Raw genomic sequence first — 19,967 nt, forward strand, 5'->3', positions numbered from 1 at the left:
GCAACAGAGCATGACTCCTCCTCAAAAAAAAAAAACACACAAAATACACAACACACACGCAACAGAGCATGACTCCTTCTCAAAAAAAAAAATACACACAAAATACACAACACACACACACGCAACAGAGCATGACTCCTTCTCAAAAAAAAAAAACACACAAAATACACAACACACACACACGCAACAGAGCATGACTCCTTCTCAAAAAAAAAACACACAAAATACACAACACACACACACGCAACAGAGCATGACTCCTTCTCAAAAAAAAAACACACAAAATACACAACACACACACACGCAACAGAGCATGACTCCTTCTCAAAAAAAAAAAATTAATACACACAAAATACACAACACACACACACTCCGTGATACCCAGAAAATCGAGTTCCAAGCACGCACGCCGGTGGTGCCTCAGCTTCCCCCCCCGTGCTGACCGCACCCAAAGCACCTGCCAGGCTGCGAGGCAGTGGACGCCCCGGCGCTCCCCGTGTCCCCCGCACCAGGCAGACGGGGATCCACGTGTCTTCCAACTCCCTTAGGCTTCCGGGATGGGGCTGGGAGGCCCGGATGTCGCTCTGGGTCCAGGACGCAGGGTTCCGGACTGGGAGGCCCGGATGTCGCACCGGGTCCCGGGACGCAGAGTTCCGGGCTGGGGCTGGGAGGCCCGGATGTACCTCCTTGTCCTGGGACGCAGGGTTCCGGGCTGGGGCTGGGAGGTCCGGATGTACCTCCTTGTCCTGGGACGCAGGGTTCCGGGCTGGGGCTGGGAGGCCCGGATGTCGCTCCGGGTTCCAGACTGGGAGGTCCGGATGTCGCTCCGGGTTCTGGGACGCAGGGTTCCAGGCTGGGAGGCCCGGATGTCGCTCTGGGTCCCGAGACGGAGGGTTCCGGGCTGGGGCTGGGAGGCCCGGATGTCGCTCCGGGTTCCAGACTGGGAGGTCCGGATGTCGCTCCGGGTTCTGGGACGCAGGGTTCCAGGCTGGGAGGCCCGGATGTCGCTCTGGGTCCCGAGACGGAGGGTTCCGGGCTGGGGCTGGGAGGCTCCCACGTCGCTCCGGGTTCCGGGACGCAGGGTTCCAGGCTGGGAGGCCCGGATGTCGCTCTGGGTCCCGAGACACAGGGTTCCGGGCTGGGAGGTCCGGATGTCGCTCCGGGTCCTGGGACGGAGGGTTCCGGGCTGGGGCTGGGAGGCCCGGATGTCACTCCGGGTCCCTGGACTCAGGGTTCCAGGCTGAGGATGGAAGGCCCGGATGTCCCTCCTTCTCCCGGGACGCAGGGCTCCGGGCTGGGGCTGGGAGGCCCGGATGTCCCTCCTTGTCCCGGGACGCAGGGTTCCGGGATGGGAGGTCCGGATGTCGCTCCGGGCTCCAGGTTGGGGCTGGGAGGCCCGGATGTACTTCCTTGTCCTGGGACGCAGAGTTCCGGGCTAGGAGGTCCGGATGTCGTTCCGAGTCCCGGGACGCAGAGTTCCGGGATGGGAGGCCCGGATGTACCTCCTTGTCCTGGGACGCAAAGTTCCGGGCTGGGGCTGCGAGGTCCGGATGTCGCTCCGGGTTCCAGGCTGGGGACGGGAGGCCCGGACGTCGCTCCGGGTCCCGAGACACAGGGTCCGGGCTGTGAGGTCCGGATGTCGCTCCGGGTCCTGGGACGCAGGGTTCCGGGCTGGGGCTGGGAGGTCCGGATGTCGCTCCGGGTTCCGGGCTGGGGCTGGGAGGCCCGGATGTCCCTCCTTGTCCGGGAACGCAGGGTTCCGGGCTGGGAGGTCCGGACGTCGCTCCGGGTCCTGGGACGCAGGGTTCCGGGCTGGGGCTGGGAGGCCCGGATGTCGCTCCGGGTTCCGGGCTGGGGCTGGGAGGCCCGGATGTCCCTCCTTGTCCGGGAACGCAGGGTTCCGGGCTGGGACTGGGAGGTCCGGATGTCGCTCCGGGTTCCGGGCTGGGCCTGGGAGGCCCGGACGTCCCTTCTTGTCCGGGGACATAGGTGGCCCGCAGGTGGTCACGGTTCCTGTGCGGGTGGCAGGACGGGGGTGTCCCCCCTGGACGCCTCCCCATGTGGCAGCCACCTGTCTGCTTTTCAGGGCTGTGGGGAGAGCCCATGGTCCCTGATCCCCCTAGACCGAGGCCCCGGTCCGTGACCCTCTCCCCCTAGACCGAGGCCCCGGTCCGTGGCCCTCTCCCCCTAGACCGAGGCCCCGGTCCGTGACCCTCTCCCCCTAGACCGAGGCCCCGGTCCGTGACCCTCTCCCCCTAGACCGAGGCCCCGGTCCGTGACCCTCTCCCCCTAGACCGAGGCCCCGGTCCGTGACCCTCTCCCCCTAGACCGAGGCCCCGGTCCGTGACCCTCTCCCCCTAGACCGAGGCCCCGGTCCGTGACCCTCTCCCCCTAGACCGAGGCCCCGGTCCGTGACCCTCTCCCCCTAGACCGAGGCCCCGGTCCGTGACCCTCTCCCCCTAGACCGAGGCCCCGGTCCGTGACCCTCTCCCCCTAGACCGAGGCCCCGGTCCGTGACCCTCTCCCCCTAGACCGAGGCCCCGGTCCGTGACCCTCTCCCCCTAGACCGAGGCCCCGGTCCGTGACCCTCTCCCCCTAGACCGAGGCCCCGGTCCGTGACCCTCTCCCCCTAGACCGAGGCCCCGGTCCGTGACCCTCTCGTCCTCTCCCCCTAGACCGAGGCCCCGGTCCGTGACCCTCTCGTCCTCTCCCCCTAGACCGAGGCCCCGGTCCGTGACCCTCTCCCCCTAGACCGAGGCCCCGGTCCGTGACCCTCTCGTCCTCTCCCCCAGACTGAGGCCCCGGTCCGTGACCCTCTCGTCCTCTCCCCCTAGACCGAGGCCCCGGTCCGTGACCCTCTCGTCCTCTCCCCCAGAGTGCGACCAGGAGGAGGGCGCGAGCTCGCGTGCCTGGCGGACGTCGCTGCTGATCGCGCTGGGGACGCTGCTGGCCTTGCTCTGTGTGTTCCTCGTCTGCAGAAGGTGAGCCCTCCCGGGCATCCGCGGGGGTCCCTCTTGTTTCCAGTGGGACCCTGAAAGTTATTCACAGAACCGTCCTGAGCATCATTAGGAGCATTTTTGCGACTGAGTCTCGCTCTTGTGGCCCAGGCTGGGGTGCAACGGCGCGATCTCGGCTCAGTGCAGCCTCCGTCTCCCGGGTTCAAGTGATCCTCCTGCCTCGGCCTCCCCAGTAGCTGGGATTACAGGCGCCCAGCAACACACCCAGCTAATTTTTACAGTTTTAGTAGCGATGGGGTTTTGCCAGGTGGACCAGGCTGGTCTCAAACTCCTGACCTCAGTTGATCTGCCCGCCTCGGCCTCGCAAAGTGCTGGGGTGACAGGCGTGAGCCACTGTGCCCGGCCAGACCCAGTCTCCTTGCCAGGCATCAGAGCTTCACAAACTGTCAAATGGGTGCGGTGGTAACTTCTATCTCCCAGAGGGGAAGGGGAGGAGGAAGGGGAGGGGGAGACGGAGGGGGAGGGAGAGGAAAAGGAGGAGGAGGAGTAGGGAGGGAGGAGGAGGAGGAGGAGTAGGGAGGGAGGAGGGAGGAGGAGGAGTAGGGAGGGAGAGGAGGAGGAGGAGTAGGGAGGGAGGGGGAGAAGTAGGGAGGGAGGGGAGAGGAGGACGAGTAGGGAGGGAGGGGGAGGAGGAGGAGTAGGGAGGGAGGAGGAGGAGTAGGGAGGGAGAGGAGGAGGAGTAGGGAGGGAGGGGGAGAAGTAGGGAGGGAGGGGAGAGGAAGAGGAGTAGGGAGGGAGGAGAGAGGAGGACGAGTAGGGAGGGAGGGGAGAGGAAGAGGAGTAGGGAGGGAGGGGAGAGGAAGAGGAGTAGGGAGGGAGGGGAGAGGAACAGGAGTAGGGAGGGAGGGGGAGGAGGAGGAGTAGGGAGGGAAGGGGAGAGGAGGAAAAGGAGGAGGAGGAGTAGAAAGGGACAGGGAGGAGGAGGAGCTGCAAGCTACTGGCTCAAGTCGTAAATCCGTGACCTGAGGCACCAAGGGTGTGTTGGCAGCTGCACCCCGGGTGGCTCCGGTCCCAGCACCCTGCTCCCTCTTAGACACCAGTGCCTGCCTACGATGATTGTCGGGGGCGTGTCAGGGCCTCGGGGGAGACCCCTGGAGTAGATGACTGGAGTCTTTTGCTCCGTCCTGACCCTGCCTGTCCTGGACACGCCGTGTCCCGGATGATGAGCTGGTGGGTGCTGGGTTCAGAGCTGGACCATTTCTCTTTCCTCCGAGGTATCTGGTGATGCAGAGGCTGTTTCCCCGCATCCCACACATGAAAGACCCCATCGGTGACACCTTCCAACAGGACAAGCTGGTATGTTACGTCTTCCGCCGCGGGAGGGGTCTGGGCGGGCGTGGTGGCCGGTTTGGGAGGCCCAGGCGGGCGGACAGTTTGAGGCCAGGAACTCGAGACCAGCCTGGCCAACATGCAGAAACTCCGTCCCTACTAAAAATACAAAATCAGCCGGGCGTGGTGCTGTGTGCACCTGTAATCCCAGCTACTTGGGAGGCTGAGGGAGGAGGATCTCTTGAACCCGGGAGGCGGAGGCTGCAGTGAACGACGATCGAGCCACCGCACTCCAGCCTGGGCGACCAGAGGGAGACGCCCTGGACTAGGCGGCTGGACACCGTCTGCCAAAATCTGCAGGATGAAGGGGGTGGGGGGGACACCGGGCTCCCCGCCCACCGTGATCACAGGCTGTCTCGGCGCCCCACACACCAGGGAACGGCGGATTTTTTTCTTTTTTTTTTTTGAGACGGAGGTTTGCTCTTCTTGCCCAGGCTGGAGGGCAGTGGTGCGATCTCAGCTCACCACAACCTCCACCTTCCCGGTTCAGGGTTCGAGCGATTCTCCTGCCTCAGCCTCCCGAGTAGCTGGGACTACAGGCGCGCACCAACACACCCAGCTGATGTTTTTGTATTTTTAGTAGAGACGGGGTTTCACCGTGTTGGCCAGGGTGGTCTCGATCTCCTGACCTCGTGATCCGTCCGTCTCGGCCTCCGAAAAGTACTGGGATTACAGGTGTGAGCCACCGCGCCCGGCCCAAAGTACTGGGATGACAGGCGTGAGCCACCGTGCCCGGCCCAAAGTGCTGGGATCACAGGCGCGACCCACCGCGCCCGGCCAAAAGTGCTGGGATCACAGGCGCGACCCACCGCGCCCGGCCCAAAGTGCTGGGATCACAGGTGTGACTCACCGTGCCCGGCCCAAAGTGCTGGGATCACAGGTGTGACCCACCGTGCCCGGCCCAAAGTGCTGGGATTACAGGCGCGAGCCACCGCGCCCGGCCCAAAGTGCTGGGATCACAGGTGTGACCCACCGTGCCCGGCCCAAAGTGCTGGGATCACAGGCGCGTTACAGGCGTGACCCACCGCGCCCGGCCCAAACTGCTGGGATTACAGGTGTGACCCACCGCACCTGGCCCTCAGAGCCGATTTGAGATGGGACAGGCCCCTGCGGATCAGGACCTGGGCTCTGTTATCTAGGGGTGCCCGACTCGCCCTGCCTCCTCTTGTCTCTGCAGGTGGTCTGGGAGGCGGGCAAAGCCGGCCTGGAGGAGTGTCTGGTGTCTGAAGTGCAGGTGGTGGAGAAAACTTGAGACCGGGGTTCAGGGCCTGCCGGGGGCTGCCTCAGTCTCCCTGGCCGGGCCAGGCACCTGCACAGCCTGTGGCTGCTGGACGCGGCGCAGGAATGGACGTTCCTAACGGGTGGTGGGCGTGGGAGACGCCTGTGCAATGTAGTCGGAAGATGCCAGGAAAAGGAAAGAACAGAACTTTTGTGTGTTTACTTCATGATAAAAGTGCTTTTTTTTTTTTTCCCCCACTCACTGGTCCCCGTCTCTGGATTCAGCCCCATTCCTCCAACACTACTAGACAGACGTTTCCACGTTTTTTTTTTTTTTGGAGTCTCGCTGTGTCGCCCAGGCTGGAGTGCAGTGGCGCAATCTCAGCTCACAGCAACCTCCGCCTCTCGGGTTCAAGCAATTCCCCTGCCTCAGCCTCCCGAGTTTCCGGGATGACAGGCACCTGCCACCAGCCTCGGCTAATGTTTGTATTTTTAGTACAGACGGGGCTTCACCATAGTGACCAGGTTGGTCTCTTGGCCAGGCTGGTCTCGAACTCTTGACCTTGTGATCCGCCCACCTCGGCCTCCCAAAGTGCCGGGATTACAGGCGTGAGACACCACACCTGGCCTTTTTTCTATTTTGAGACAGAGTCCCGGTCTGCCGCCCAGGCTGGAGTGCAGTGACGTGATCTCGGCTCACTACAACATCTGCCTCTGGGGTTCAGACCTCTCCTGCCTCAGCCTCCGGAGTAGCTGGGATGACAGGCACCCGCCACCACACCCGGCCAATGTTTGTATTTTTTAGTAGAGATGGGGTTTCACCATGTTGGCCAGGCTGGTCTCGAACTCCTGACCTCATCCGCCTGCCTTGGCCTCTCAAAGTGCTGGGATGACAGACGTGAGCCACCGCGCCCGGCCTCCAGCGTCTTATAACTGACTCCTCTAGGACTTCTGAGAAACAACAGCTTTGCTGCTTTCCGAGGGCGCCAGATGTCCTCCCTGGCTTGTCTGTCCTCTCCGGCCCCCAGTTGTACACGTGACCCTGGCTGCACAGCTCTTTTTTTGAGACAGAGTCTCGCTCTGTGGCCCAGGCTGGAGTGAAATGAAGCCATCTCGGCTCACTGCAAGCTCCGCCTCCCGGGTTCACGCCATTCTCCTGCCTCAGCCTCCCGAGTAACTGGGACTACAGGCACCTGCCACCACACCCGGCTAGTTTTTGTATTTTTAGTAGAGACAGGGTTTCACCGTGTTGGCCAGGATGGCCTCGATCTCTCGACCTCGTGATCGGCCCGCCGCGGCCTCCCAAAGTGCTGGGATGACAGGCGTGAGCCACCGCGCCCGGCCTGGCTGCACGTCTCTAAGCCACCGTACAGGGCTTGTGTAGCCAGGCAGACTCTAATGTCCGTAAACATGCCGTGTCCACGCTCCTTTTTACCCACAGACCTGAGGAGCTGCCCACATCCGGCGAGGGCTCTGGGATCTGCCCTGGCAGGTTCAGTTGCGCTCACACCCTGAGGCCAGCCTGGGCCCTTCCGTCCCCACCCCGGCCTGACCTCATTCCCCAGAGTTGGATGCAGGCTCGACTTCTGATCCCCTCCCCAGGCCCTGTCTCCCCGTTGGGGTCTTCCCGACCGGGCCTCTGCCGGGTGTGAGGGCCAAACCGAAAACGGGTACTTGGAGCTTCAGGAAAAGAGGTGAAAGGAGCATTGCCTGTGTGTGGCGGGGGAGGAAAGCAGGGAGAAGGAATCCAGGCAGCAGTGACGCTGGCAAGGAGGGAGCCTGTCAGCCCACGTGCAGCCCCTGGGGACGGTCCCGATGTCCGCGGCTTTTCCACCTAGAACACGGAACCCTCCCAGGGAGCCCAGGATGAGTCGAAACCGCCCCACTGCAAATCCACACGAAGGAACTGTGATTTTTTTGAGACAGAGTCTCGCTCTGTGGCCCAGGCTGGAGGGCAGTGGCGCGATCTCCGCTCACTGCAACCTCCGCCTCCCGGGTTCAAGTGATTCTCCTGCCTCAGCCTCCCAAGTAGCTGGGATTACAGGCGTGCGCCACCACCATGCCCGGCTAATTTTTGTATTTTTAGTAGAGACGGGATTTCTCCATGTTGGTCAGGCTGGTCTCAAACTCCCGACCTCAGGTGATCCGCCCGCCTCGGCCTCCCAAAGTGCTGGGATTTCAGGCGTGAGTCACCGTGCCCGGCTTGTTTTGTTTTTTTGAGACGGACTGTTGCTTTGTCACCCAGGCTGCAGTGCACTGGCACCATCTCAACTGACAGCAACCTCTGCCTCCTGGGTTCAAGCAATTCTCCTGCGTCAGCCTCTCCAGTACCTGGGACTACAGGCACCTGCCACCGTGGACGGCTAACTTTGCTTTTAGTGGAGAACGGGTTTCACCACGTTGGCCAGGCTGGTCTGGAACTCTTGACCTCATGTGATCCGCCCACCTCGGCCTCCCAAAGCGTTGGGATTACAGACCTGAGTCACCGCGTCCGGCCCCCCCAACCTCTTTTGAGACAAAGTCTCGCTTGTCACCCCGGCTGGAGTGTAGTGGCACAATCATCTCAGCACACAGCAATCTCTGCCTCCTGGGTCCAAGCAGCTCTCCATCCTCAGCCTCTGAAGTAGCTGGGATTGCAGGCGTGCGCCACCACACCCGGCTAATCTGTGTTTTTAGTAGAGACGCGGTTTCTCTATGTTGGTCAGGCTGGTCTCGAACTCCTGACCTCAGGCGATCCACCCCTCACCATCCCAAAGTGCTGAGATTACAGAGCTAAACCACGGAGCCCAACCAGAACTGTGATTTTGGTAGTACCCACGAGGCAGGATTCTCTTAGTAACACCACGTATTATTTCCTATGAAGTTACCTCCAACACTCAGCTTGCTAAGAGCCTCAGCATTTCAAGATTGGGCAGGACTGGCCAGGCACAGTGGCTTATGTGTGTAAAATCACGCCTGTCACCCCAGCACTTTGGGAGGCCGAGGTAGGCACATTACCTGAGGTCGGGAGTTTGAGACCAGCCCGGCTGACGTGGTGAAACCCCGTCTGTACTAAAAACACAAAATTAGCCGGGCGTGGTGGCGTATGCCTGTAATCCCAGCTACGTGGGAGGCTGAAGCAGAATGGCTGGAACCTGGGAGGCGGAGGTTGCGTTGAGCCGAGAGCACACCATTGCACTCCTGTCGGGGTGACAAGAGTGAGACGCCATCTCGGAAAAAAAAAAAGAAAAGTAACGCGAAGTGCACTTGCTGGTCTTTGAACTGTAACTTTGGATACCCTCCCCCTCCACCATCGAATCCCCCAAATCCCCCAGAGTCCAGTATACCACCACGTAGGATTTCACTGGAACTGCTAAGGAAACCATGCCCGGACTACTGTGTTATAATCTATGAAGTCACAGGAGTGAAAACATGTCCAAGAGTGGATGAAGCAGTTACCACGGCTCCAGGCAGGAACTCGGAGCCCAGGTCCCCGTGGGTCGTGGCTGTTTTGTGGAGGGTGTGCAGGACCCACGGGTCCCTGTGGGTCGTGGTTGTTTTGTGGAGGGTGTGCAGGACCCACCAGTCCCCGTGGGCCATGGCTCGTTTCTGGAGGGTGTGCAGGACCCACCAGTCCCCGTGGGTCGTGGTTGTTTTGTGGAGGGTGTGCAGGACCCACGGTCCCCGTGGGCCATGGCTAGTTTCTGGAGGGTGTGCAGAACCCACCAGTCCGCGTGGGTCGTGGCTGTTTTGTGGAGGGTGTGCAGGACCCACGAGTCCCTGTGGGTTGTGGCTGTTTTGTGGAGGGTGTGCAGGACCCACGGGTCCCCATGGGCCGTGGCTAGTTTCTGGAGGGTGTGCAGGACCCACGGGTCCCCGTGGGTCGTGGCTGTTTTGTGGAGGGTGTGCAGGACCCACGGGTCCCTGTGGGTTGTGGCTGTTTTGTGGAGGGTGTGCAGGACCCATGGTCCCCGTGGGCCGTGGCTGTTTTGTGGACGGTGTGCAGGACCCACGGGTCCCCGTGGGCCGTGGCTAGTTTCTGGAGGGTGTGCAGGATCCACGGGTCCCCGTGGGCCGTGGCTGTTTTGTGGACGGTGTGCAGGACCCACGGGTCCCCGTGGGCCGTGGCTAGTTTCTGGAGGGTGTGCAGGACCCACGGGTCCCTGTGGGTCGTGGCTGTTTTGTGGAGGGTGTGCAGGACCCACCAGTCCCCGTGGGCCATGGCTAGTTTCTGGAGGGTGTGCAGGACCCACGTGTCCCCATGGGCCGTGGCTAGTTTCTGGAGGGTGTGCAGGACCCACGGGTCCCCGTGGGTCGTGGCTGTTTTGTGGAGGGTGTGCAGGACCCACGGGTCCCTGTGGGTTGTGGCTGTTTTGTGGAGGGTGTGCAGGACCCATGGTCCCCGTGGGCCGTGGCTGTTTTGTGGACGGTGTGCAGGACCCACGGGTCCCCGTGGGCCGTGGCTAGTTTCTGGAGGGTGTGCAGGATCCACGGGTCCCCGTGGGCCGTGGCTGTTTTGTGGACGGTGTGCAGGACCCACGGGTCCCCGTGGGCCGTGGCTAGTTTCTGGAGGGTGTGCAGGATCCACGGGTCCCTGTGGGTCGTGGCTGTTTTGTGGAGGGTGTGCAGGACCCACCAGTCCCCGTGGGCCATGGCTAGTTTCTGGAGGGTGTGCAGGACCCACGTGTCCCCATGGGCCGTGGCTAGTTTCTGGAGGGTGTGCAGGACCCACGGGTCCCCGTGGGTTGTGGCTGTTTTGTGGAGGGTGTGCAGGACCCACAGGTCCCCGTGGGCCGTGGCTGTTTTGTGGAGGGTGTGCAGGACCCACAGGTCCCCGTGGGTCGTGGCTGTTTTGTGGAGGGTGTGCAGGACCCACGGGTCCCCGTGGGTCGTGGCTGTTTTGTGGAGGGTGTGCAGGACCCACAGGGTTGATGGCGGAAGCTCCTGTTTCTCCACTTGCCTCCGGGCCGAGACACGTGACAAACACGGGACTCATCGGGACACAAATGAGGGTTTCTACCTGGCGAAGTGCAGAGATGTCGAGTCTGCCTTTCGGGGCAGGCGCGGCGGCTCACACCTGTCATCCCACCGTTTTGGGAGGCCGAGACGGGCGGTCTATCATTTGAGGCCAGGAACTTGAGACCAGCCTGGCAAACATGGTGAAACCCCGTCTCCACTAAAAATACTAAAAGCAGGCGGGTGTGATGGTGCACGCTTATAATCCCAGCTACTTGGGAAGCCACGGCAGAATTGCTTGAACCTAGGAGGCAGAGGTTGCTGTGAGCCAAGATGGCGCCACCGCACTCCAGCCTGGGCGAGAGGAAGACTCCAACTCAAAAAACAGATTTTTTTTTTTTTTTACTACGGCTGGGATTTGTGGAGAGCCCAGGAGAGCCAGCTGTGGATCCCCAGGGCTGCGGTCCCTGTGGCCCTGCCGTGTGCTGGCACCACCAAGGCCCAACGTTCAGCCTGGCAGTCAACACGGCGTTTCTTGCCTCGCAATGAATGTGCGCAGGGAGCTCGAAGGAAGCTGGCGTGCCTGGCGGTGGGCACCCCCTGTGGTGGGATCCTCACGGGCAAACCCACGGACACACAGCGGCCACTCTGGGGACCCCAGCCGACTCCACTGTTCACGCCGGAACGGGGGCTGGCGTGGCCCTTGGGAGCTGTGGGAGGCGGAGAGGAACGCAGGCCCTCATGCCCATTTGGGTCTCCCCAAGATTCAGCCTGAAAATACCCCTCTCCAAAGTGACGGTGTGGGAAGTGGGGGTCTCTGGGAGTGATGAGGTGGTGAGGCCTCCTGGATGGGATCCCCACCCTTGTAAAAGGGACTCCGGAGAGCTCCCTGGCCTCTTCCATCGTGTGAGGACACACAGGGAGAAGGCGCCATCCGCAAGCCAGGAACCGGGTACTCACCAGAGACCGAACCTGCCACGCCTTGGTTTTCTGGGACTTCCAGCCTTCAGAGCTAGGAGACACGTGTCTTATTTACAACCAAGCCAAGGTGTTACGGTCACACGAATGGTCTCAGAGAAGGCACAGTAAGTGCAGGTGCCCTGGGGACCTCCAGCATTCACCACGGAGCCCGGCTACACTTCCGCCAGCCTTGGTTTCTACCCCCCTCCTCTTCCCAGCTGTGACCTTGTCTGCTGTGTCCTGGGGGTGCTGGGGAGGCGGCGGCACCGCACGCCAGGAACGTGGGCCGGCCACAGGGGCAGAGCGTGGCCCCACCTGCGTCCCATGGGCCCAGCCCCCATCTGCAGACCCCAGGCTGCCCCGTGGAGAGGTGCGGTCAGGCAGGAGGCCCTCTGTGTCCTCGGTTTATTGTTTTGCAGCAGGATGCCCAACACAGAACATACTTGCTAGTACTCGGCCGTGCAAAAACAGGGGCTAGCGCTGAAGTACAAATGGGAAACATGATTCTTTTGTTTTAAATAAATACTTAAAACACGACTCGGGTCCTACAAGCGTCTGGACTCTAGGTCTCAGTGTTGGAGTGCCTCGCCCATGGGCCCGCGGGGACGCCATGGTTCCCTCCCACCCCGTGATCAAGACATGGAATCGGGGGCCGACGACGGGATCGCGTCGCGCCCCTTCTCTACAGACTTCCCCGGCCGCCGTCTACGGGCAGGGTCCGGCTGGGAAAAAGACAAATGGAATTTCTCGAAGGTTGATGGTCCGCACGGTTGAGGATTCTACGTGGTTCTCTTGGTTCCCTTGGTGTGTGTGGGGAGGAGGCCACGGCCCTTAGATCACCTTCTTGAGCTCGTCGTACAGGACCAGCACGAAGGCACCCCCCATGCCCCGAAGGACGTTGGACCAGGCACCCTTGAAGAAGGCCTTGCCCCCCTCGTCTCTGAAGATCTTCCTCCAGCAGTCGACGGTGCCCGTGTACATGATGTCAGCTGCAACGACAGGGAGACGGTCAGACAGTGAGGGCCTCGCCGCCGAGCTCCTGGAGACACAGACGCCACCTGCACCCCTGAAGACGTTTTACAGAAGTAACACCCCGGACGCCTGAGCCACAGTTCTGATTATAGGAGGGAAACCCGAGGCTCTGGTGACCCCGTGCCCTGAGCTCAAGCCGTCCTCGTAAGCCACTGTCTCGAGGAGGGCTGGACACAGGGCTTCAGGCCCTGCCCTGGGCGTCCCCCATCTCCTCCCCTGGCGTCCACACAGAGAGGGCAGGATCGAGGGTGTGGATGTGGGCGGAGGTTCTAGGAGGTGGGGATGCAGCAATTGCTGCCTGGACCATGAAACCCCCAAGATCAGAAGCCCATCATTCAGGAAAATCGTTCCGCACAGCCGGTTACTTTCTGACACACTGCTGCCTCCCACGCCCGGGACAGTGCCTCCTCTGATGGTTCCTGGCCTCCCACCGGCCCAGGCCAAGGAGCTCCTGGTTTCCCTTCCCACTAGCAAGGGTCTCCCGCCTCCCGAGCCCGCGCGGGTACCTCCTTTGCGCCCAGACTGCATCATCATCCGCCGCCGGACCGTGTCGAAGGGGTAGGAGACCACGCCGGCCACGGCCGTCACGGTCTGCGCGATCATCCAGCTCACCACGATGTGCGTGTTCTTGGGGTCGGGGAGCATGCCTGCGGGGGAACGGCACGTCACCTTCCAGCGCCTGCACGGCCACCGGAGACCAGGCTCAGCCTCCGCTGTGTGCTCACGGCCACCCGAGGTGGTGATGAGCTCTTCCAAGACCACCCGTGCCCCCTCCACGTGGCTGCTCGGTGCAAGCTGATGTTTACAACACCAAAGGTCGGGGCAGGGCCAGGAGGGGAAGAGGCCGCCGGCCACCTACCGGAGCCCAGCAAGACAGTTCCAGAGGCCGGGATTAGGCCTGTTGGGGGAAAAGCGAGGGCCCTGACCTTCTAAAGGGTCACAGTTACGACGGGAGTTACATTGTGTCCTCAAAATCCACATGCTGACGTCCCACCCCCGGCACCAGGGCCTCAGAATGCAACTGTACTTGCATGTGAGGTCTCTGAAGAGGTGAGTAACAGTAAAGGGGGTCAGCAGGGTGGGCCCCATCCTATGAGCCTAGTGTCCTTGTAAGAGGAGATGAGGACACAGACACACACAGAGGGACGAGCCTGTGAGGACACAGGGAGAAGACGGCGTCTCCAAGCCCAGGAGAGAGGCCACAGGAGGAACCAGCCCTGCCCACACCTGGATCTCAGACGTCCAGTCTCCAGGACTGTGGGAGAATCAATGTCCGTTGTTTATAAGCTGCCCAGTCTATGGTGTTCTGTGATAGCAGCCTGAGATGGACTAAGACATCCCATAAGAGGAGGAGATGAGGACACAGACACACACAGAGGGACGACCCTGTGAGGACACAGGGAGAAGACGGTGTCTCCAAGCCCAGGAGAGAGGCCTCAGGAGGAACCAGCCCAGCCCACACCTGTATCTCAGACCTCCATCTTCCAGGACTGTGGGAGAATCAATGTCTGTTGTTTACAATCCACCCAGTCTATGGTATTCTGTGATAGCAGCCTGAGATGGACTAAGACACCTCATAAGAAGAGAGGATGAGGACATAGACACACATAGAGGGACGATCCTGTGAGGACACAGGGAGAAGACGGCGTCTCCAAGCCCAGGAGAGAGGCCTCAGGAGGAACCAGCCCTGCCCACACCTGGATCTCAGACGTCCAGTCTCCAGGACTGTGGGAGAATCAATGTCCGTTGTTTATAAGCCGCCCAGTCTATGGTGTTCTGTGATAGCAGCCTGAGATGGACTAAGACATCCCATAAGAGGAGGAGATGAGGACACAGGCACACACAGAGGGACGACCCTGTGAGGACACAGGGAGAAGACGGTGTCTCCAAGCCCAGGAGAGAGGCCTCAGGAGGAACCAGCCCAGCCCACACCTGTATCTCAGACCTCCATCTTCCAGGACTGTGGGAGAATCAATGTCTGTTGTTTACAATCCACCCAGTCTATGGTATTCTGTGATAGCAGCCCGAGATGGACTAAGACATCCCATAAGAGGAGGAGATGAGGACACAGACACACACAGAGGGACGAGCCTGTGAGGACACAGGGAGAAGACGGCGTCTCCAAGCCCAGGAGAGAGGCCTCAGGAGGGACCAGCCCTGCCCACACCTGGATCTCAGACCTTCAGCCCAAGGGACCCCGAGGGAATGTCTGCGCATCGATCCCGTCTCTGGGACTTTGCGACGGCCGCCACACGTACCCTTGGCCGTATCGTACACGCCGAAGTAGGCGGCCCGGTAGATGATGATGCCCTGCACGGAGACGCTGAAGCCCTGGTACAGGCCCCGGATGCCGTCAGACTTGGTGATCTTCACCAGGCAGTCTCCCAGGCCCCGGAACTCGCGCTCTGTGCCTGACTTTCCCACGTCCGCGGCCAGCCGGGTTCTGGCGAAATCCAGGGGGTACACGAAGCAGAGGGAGGTGGCGCCGGCCGCACCGCCGGAGGCCAGGTTGCCCGCAAAGTACCTCCAGAACTGCGTGTGCTTGTCCACGCCCCCCAGGAAGATCTGCTTGTACTTATCCTTGAAGGCGAAGTTGAGGGCTTGAGTGGGGAAGTAGCGGATGACGTTGGCCAGGTTGCCTCTCCAGAACGACAGCACGCCCTGCTCCTTGGGGATACGGACGATGCAGTCCACGATGCCCTTGTACTGCTTGTCGGCGGCGATCTGCTTGCTGGCGTGCTGGACCTGGGGGACGCAGAGGGTGTCCAGACCAGACCCGGGGCCAACCACCCGAAACATCCCAGCTACAGAGTGATTTTTTTTGGTTTTTTTTGACACAAATCATTCTTTCTTGTTGCCCAAGCTGGAGTGCAATGGGGTGATCTCGGCTCACTGCAACCTCTGCCTCCTGCGTTCAAGCGATTCTCCTGCCTCAGCCTCCCAAGTTGCTGGGATTACAGTTGCCCACCACCATGCCTGCCTCATTTTGTTTATTTTTTTTTTTTTTGAGACGGAGTCTCGCTCTGTCGCCCAGGCTAGGGTGCAGTGGCCGGATCTCAGCTCACTGCAAGCTCCGCCTCCTGGGTTTACGCCATTCTCCTGCCTCAGCCTCCCGAGTAGCTCGGACTACAGGCGCCCGCCACCACGCCTGGCTAGTTTTTTTTTGTATTTTTTAGTAGAGACGGGGTTTCACCGTGTTAGCCAAGATGGTCTCGATCTCCTGACCTCGTGATCCGCCCATCTCGGCCTCCCAAAGTGCTGGGATTACAAGCTTGAGCCACCGTGCCCGGCCTCATTTTGTTTATTTTTAGTAGAGATGGGGTTTCACCGTGTTGGCCGGGTTGCTCTCGAACTCCTGACCGCAGGTGATCCGCCCGCCTTGGCCTCCCGAAGGTGGCACGGGCCACTGTACCCGGCCAGAGTGCATCATCCTGTTTAGGAAACTAGCTTGTGGGCATTACTGGTAAGTTGTCCTCATCTTTCTTTTTTTAAAAAAAGATAGGGTCTCATGCTGTTACCCAGGTTGGAGTGTAGTGGTGCGATCTCACCTCACTGCAGCCTCCAACTCGTGGATTAGGCCATTCTCCCGCCTCAGTCTCCCGAGTATCCGGGTCTACAGGTGCACAACCATCAAGCCCCACTAACTTTATTTTTTTTTTTTTTTTTTTTTTTTTTTTTTTTTTTTTTTGAGACGGAGTCTCGCTCTGTCGCCCAGGCTGGAGTGCAGTGGCGCGATCTCGGCTCACTGCAAGCTCCGCCTCCCGGGTTCACGCCATTCTCCTGCCTCAGCCTCCCGAGTAGCTGGGACTACAGGCGCCCACAACCGCGCCCGGCTAATTTTTTTGTATTTTTAGTAGAGACGGGGTTTCACCGTGGTCTCGATCTCCTGACCTTGTGATCCGCCCGCCTCGGCCTCCCAAAGTGCTGGGATTACAGGCGTGAGCCACCGCGCCCGGCCGCCCCACTAACTTTAAAAATTACTTTGAGAGATGGAGTCTTACTACGGTGACCAAGCTGCTCTCAAACTCCTGAGCTCAGGTGATCCTCCCTGGGCCTCTCGAGCCGCTGGGACACCCCGCCCTGCTAAGTTCTAAAAAAAATATTAAGCCGGGCACCGTGGCTCACGCCTGTAATCCAGCATTTTGGGAGGCTGAGGTGGGTGGATCACGAGGTCAGGAGATTGAGACCGCTAAAACGGTAAAATCCCCGTCTCTACTAGAAATACAAACAATTAGCCAGGCGTGGTGGCAGACGTCTGTAGTCTCAGCTACTCGGGAGGCCGAGGCAGAAGAGTGATGTGAACCTGGAAGGCGGAGCTTGCAGTGAGCTGAGATGGCGCCACTGCACTCCAGCCTGGGGGACAGAGCAAGACCCCATCTCGAAAAAAAAAGAAAAATTTTTTTAAAGATGTGGGGGTCTTGCTACGTTGCCCTGGCTGGTCTCAAACTCCTGGAATACGCCACCCTGCTAAGTTTAAAATAATTATCTTAGAGGGCTGGTCTCAAACTGCTGAGCTCAAAAGCGATCCTCCCCAGGCCTCTCAACGCACTTGGACGCCCTTCTTCCTTCAGTTAAAATAATTTCTTTTTGAGGTGGGGTCTTGCTCTGTTGCCCCCCACTGCTCTCAAACTCCTGGCATCAAGCGATCCTCCTCAGGCCTCTCAGAAGCGCTGGGATCGCGGGCGTGACCTGTCCTTGCGGCCAAACCCATTCATTCCCATCACCGAGCTGGTCACTGGGAGTACAACGTGAACAACGACGTGCTGGCAGCAGTGTTCCTAGGCATCATCTGCTTTCGATAACCCTCTCCCCAAAGACAAAAAAATGCATCGCTCTGGATCAGAATTACACAAATGAGCTATGAAGAGGGGGGTGAGAACCACCAGTAACCGTATCCTGGTTATTCCAGGACACCTGCGGGCAGGCTCGCTGCCCCGTGGGCCTTAGAATTGCCTTTCACGGTGGACGGGGCAAGAGCAGACACCGGCCAGGCGACCGCCGGCAAGGTTGGTCCCAGCCCGGAGGACCCGCAGGATTGAGTTCAAGGTCAAGGCCCGCCCGCCCGCTGCAAGCTGCATCCCTGGGCCTGGTCCATCGCGCATGCGCCCTCAGGCCCGTGCCGCATCCCCGCCGCCGGCCGGGCCCAGTGCGCACGCGTGGACGTCGCCACGCCCTGCCGCAGCGGTCACGTGACGCTTGCCCCGGAAGCCGGCGGCGCCTGGACAAAGCCATCGCGGCCTTCCACTTCCGGCGCCCGCCTGCAGGGTTCCGCTGCCCGCGTCCCCTCCCGGCCCGGCCACTCGGTTCCCGTCCCCCCATCCCCGGAGCGGCCGCGCCCGCGTCCCCACCTGCAGCAGTAGCTTGACCCGCTCGATCGGAGCCACGGCCGTCTTGGAGATGGCGGCGGCGATGCCTCCGGCCAAAAAGTCCTTGGCGAAGGAGATGGCCTGTTCCGTCATGGTGGCGGGGCGGGCAGCGGAACGGGCGGACAGCCGGAGAGCGGGCGCGGAGAGTGAATGGAGGGCGTTGCTGGCTCAGCCCTGCCGCCGCCGGGACCGAAAGGACGGAGCGGCCACCGCGCAGCCGCTGAGGCGCCGACGCCACGCCCCCTCTCCGCCCCCACGCCCCCTCGCGCCGCGCCCATTGGCTGCGCCGCCCGGCCACGACCCACCCCCGCCTGCGTGCCGCGCCCCCGAGGGCTGCCGGGAACCCCGCCGCGCCCCGCCCCGCTCTCCAGCGCACCGCGCCCATTGGCTGCGCTCCCCGGAGACGCCCCGCCCCGCACCCCGAGGTATGCCGGGAGTCAGGCTCCGCCCATGCGCCGTAGGGGCAGCGCGGGGGTGTTCCGCGGCAGCCTTGACCTTGTGAAGGTCACGCCGCTGCCGGTACCCGAGCGGGCTGGCGGGCGGCTGCGGAGTCAAGAGCCCACCCTGGCACTCGGGTCGCTCCGAGAGCGCCGCCCGCTTTCTCCCGGAGGCCGCGGCTACCCGGCCGGGATGCGCAACACGTGGTGCCCCGACCCCCGACCCTTGACCCTTGACCTCCAGGCGACTCCGACCCCGTCACACTTTCCCGGGTCCCACTTCGGGAGACCCCGTTTCCTGCCGGAGTGTACCCGGGGGACCCCGCGCCGCCCTGCGCGCCCGTCCTGGGTGGGGGGAGGTCCCTGGGCCTCCGACCTCTGACCCCGCGGTGCCCTCTGCGCTCGGGCTGGGTGTCGGGGGGTCCCTGGGCCTCCGACCTCTGACCCCGCACCGCTCTCCGCTCTCGGGCTGGGTGTGGTGGGGGGGTCCCTGGGCCTCCGACCTCTGACCCCGCGGTGCCCTCCGCGCTCGGGCGGGGTGTGGGGGGGGGTCCCTGGGCCTCCGACCTCTGACCCCGCGGTGCTCTCTGCGCTCGGGCTGGGTGTGGGGGGGGGGTCCCTGGGCCTCCGACCTCTGACCCCGCGGTGCCCTCTGCGCTCGGGCTGGGTGTGGGGGGGGTCCCTGGGCCTCCGACCTCTGACCCCGCACCGCTCTCCGCTCTCGGGCTGGGTGTGGTGGGGGGGGGTCCCTGGGCCTCCGACCTCTGACCCCGCGGTGCCCTCCGCGCTCGGGCGGGGTGTGGGGGGGGGTCCCTGGGCCTCCGACCTCTGACCCCGCGGTGCTCTCTGCGCTCGGGCTCGGTGTGGGGGGGGGGGTCCCTGGGCCTCCGACCTCTGACCCCGCGGTGCCCTCTGCGCTCGGGCTGGGTGTGGGGGGGGTCCCTGGGCCTCCGACCTCTGACCCCGCGGTGCTCTCCGCTCTCGGGCTGGGTGTGTGGGGGGGCGGTCCCTGGGCCTCCGACCTCTGACCCCGCACCGCTCTCCGCTCTCGGGCTGGGTGTGGGGGGGGGTCCCTGGGCCTCCGACCTCTGACCCCGCGGTGCCCTCTGCGCTCGGGCTGGGTGGGGGGGGGGATCCCTGGGCCTCCGACCTCTGACCCCGCGGTGCCCTCTGCGCTCGGGCTGGGTGTGGGGGGGGTCCCTGGGCCTCCGACCTCTGACCCCGCACCGCTCTCCGCTCTCGGGCTGGGTGTTGGCAACGGGGGGGGTCGCTGGGCCTCCGACCTCTGACCCCGCGGTGCCCTCTGCGCTCGGGCTGGGGGGGGGGGGTCCCTGGGCCTCCGACCTCTGACCCCGCGGTGCCCTCTGCGCTCGGGCTGGGTGTGGGGGGGGTCCCTGGGCCTCCGACCTCTGACCCCGCGGTGCCCTCCGCGCTGGGACTGGGGGTCCCTGGGCCGCGCCCACCCGCCCTGGGCTCCCCGATCTGCCAGTGTCCGTCGGGTTGGGGGGACTGCGGCCGGGGTCGCCCTTCCCGGCCTCCCTGTCCGCCCTTCCTCCCTCCCTCCCTCCCGCCTTTTCTGCTTCCTCCGCCGCCTCCTCTCCCTTCCCGGCTCTCTCCCGCCCGCCCTTGGCCCCCGTCTCCCTCCTTCCCCGCTTGCCTTTGAGTTTTGCTGC

The 19,967-nt window shown here is 62.4% G+C and overlaps 2 protein-coding genes across 5 annotated transcripts in view; one reads left to right on the forward strand and one right to left on the reverse strand.

Moving 5' to 3' along the window:
- Window positions 1-5,786, forward strand: part of LOC141409492 (interleukin-3 receptor subunit alpha-like) — a 37,515-nt gene extending 31,729 nt beyond the window's left edge. For all 4 annotated transcript variants that reach the window (XM_074030382.1, XM_074030385.1, XM_074030381.1 and 1 more), the window contains exons 10-12: window positions 2,876-2,981; window positions 4,232-4,313; window positions 5,524-5,786. In XM_074030382.1, the coding sequence (XP_073886483.1) occupies window positions 2,876-2,981; window positions 4,232-4,313; window positions 5,524-5,598 (263 nt within the window). In that variant the 3' untranslated portion in view covers window positions 5,599-5,786. The remainder of the gene's footprint in view (window positions 1-2,875; window positions 2,982-4,231; window positions 4,314-5,523) is intronic.
- Window positions 5,787-11,847: 6,061 nt separating this feature from the next.
- Window positions 11,848-18,054, reverse strand: LOC141409493 (ADP/ATP translocase 3). The gene is made up of 4 exons (XM_074030393.1): window positions 17,840-18,054; window positions 14,750-15,236; window positions 12,998-13,138; window positions 11,848-12,448 (listed from the first exon to the last, which is right to left on the reverse strand). Exons 1-4 carry the CDS (start codon window positions 17,948-17,950, stop codon window positions 12,291-12,293), a joined length of 897 nt encoding a protein of 298 aa, XP_073886494.1. The 5' UTR covers window positions 17,951-18,054; the 3' UTR covers window positions 11,848-12,290.
- Between the last annotated feature and the right edge of the window lie 1,913 nt (window positions 18,055-19,967).

Source organism: Macaca fascicularis, chromosome Y, assembly GCF_037993035.2.
Source record: "Macaca fascicularis isolate 582-1 chromosome Y, T2T-MFA8v1.1".
NCBI classification, from domain to species: Eukaryota; Metazoa; Chordata; class Mammalia; order Primates; family Cercopithecidae; genus Macaca; species Macaca fascicularis.

Coding starts and splice junctions, on each gene's coding strand:
- LOC141409493 (XM_074030393.1), bottom strand. CDS start 17,950: ATGACGGAACAGGCCATCTCCTTCGCCAAGGACTTTTTGGCCGGAGGC. Junction 15,237..17,839: donor GGGTCAAGCTACTGCTGCAG/GTGGGGACGCGG, acceptor TGCGTCCCCCAG/GTCCAGCACGCCAGCAAGCA. Junction 12,449..12,997: donor GCAGTCTGGGCGCAAAGGAG/GTACCCGCGCGG, acceptor CTGTCGTTGCAG/CTGACATCATGTACACGGGC.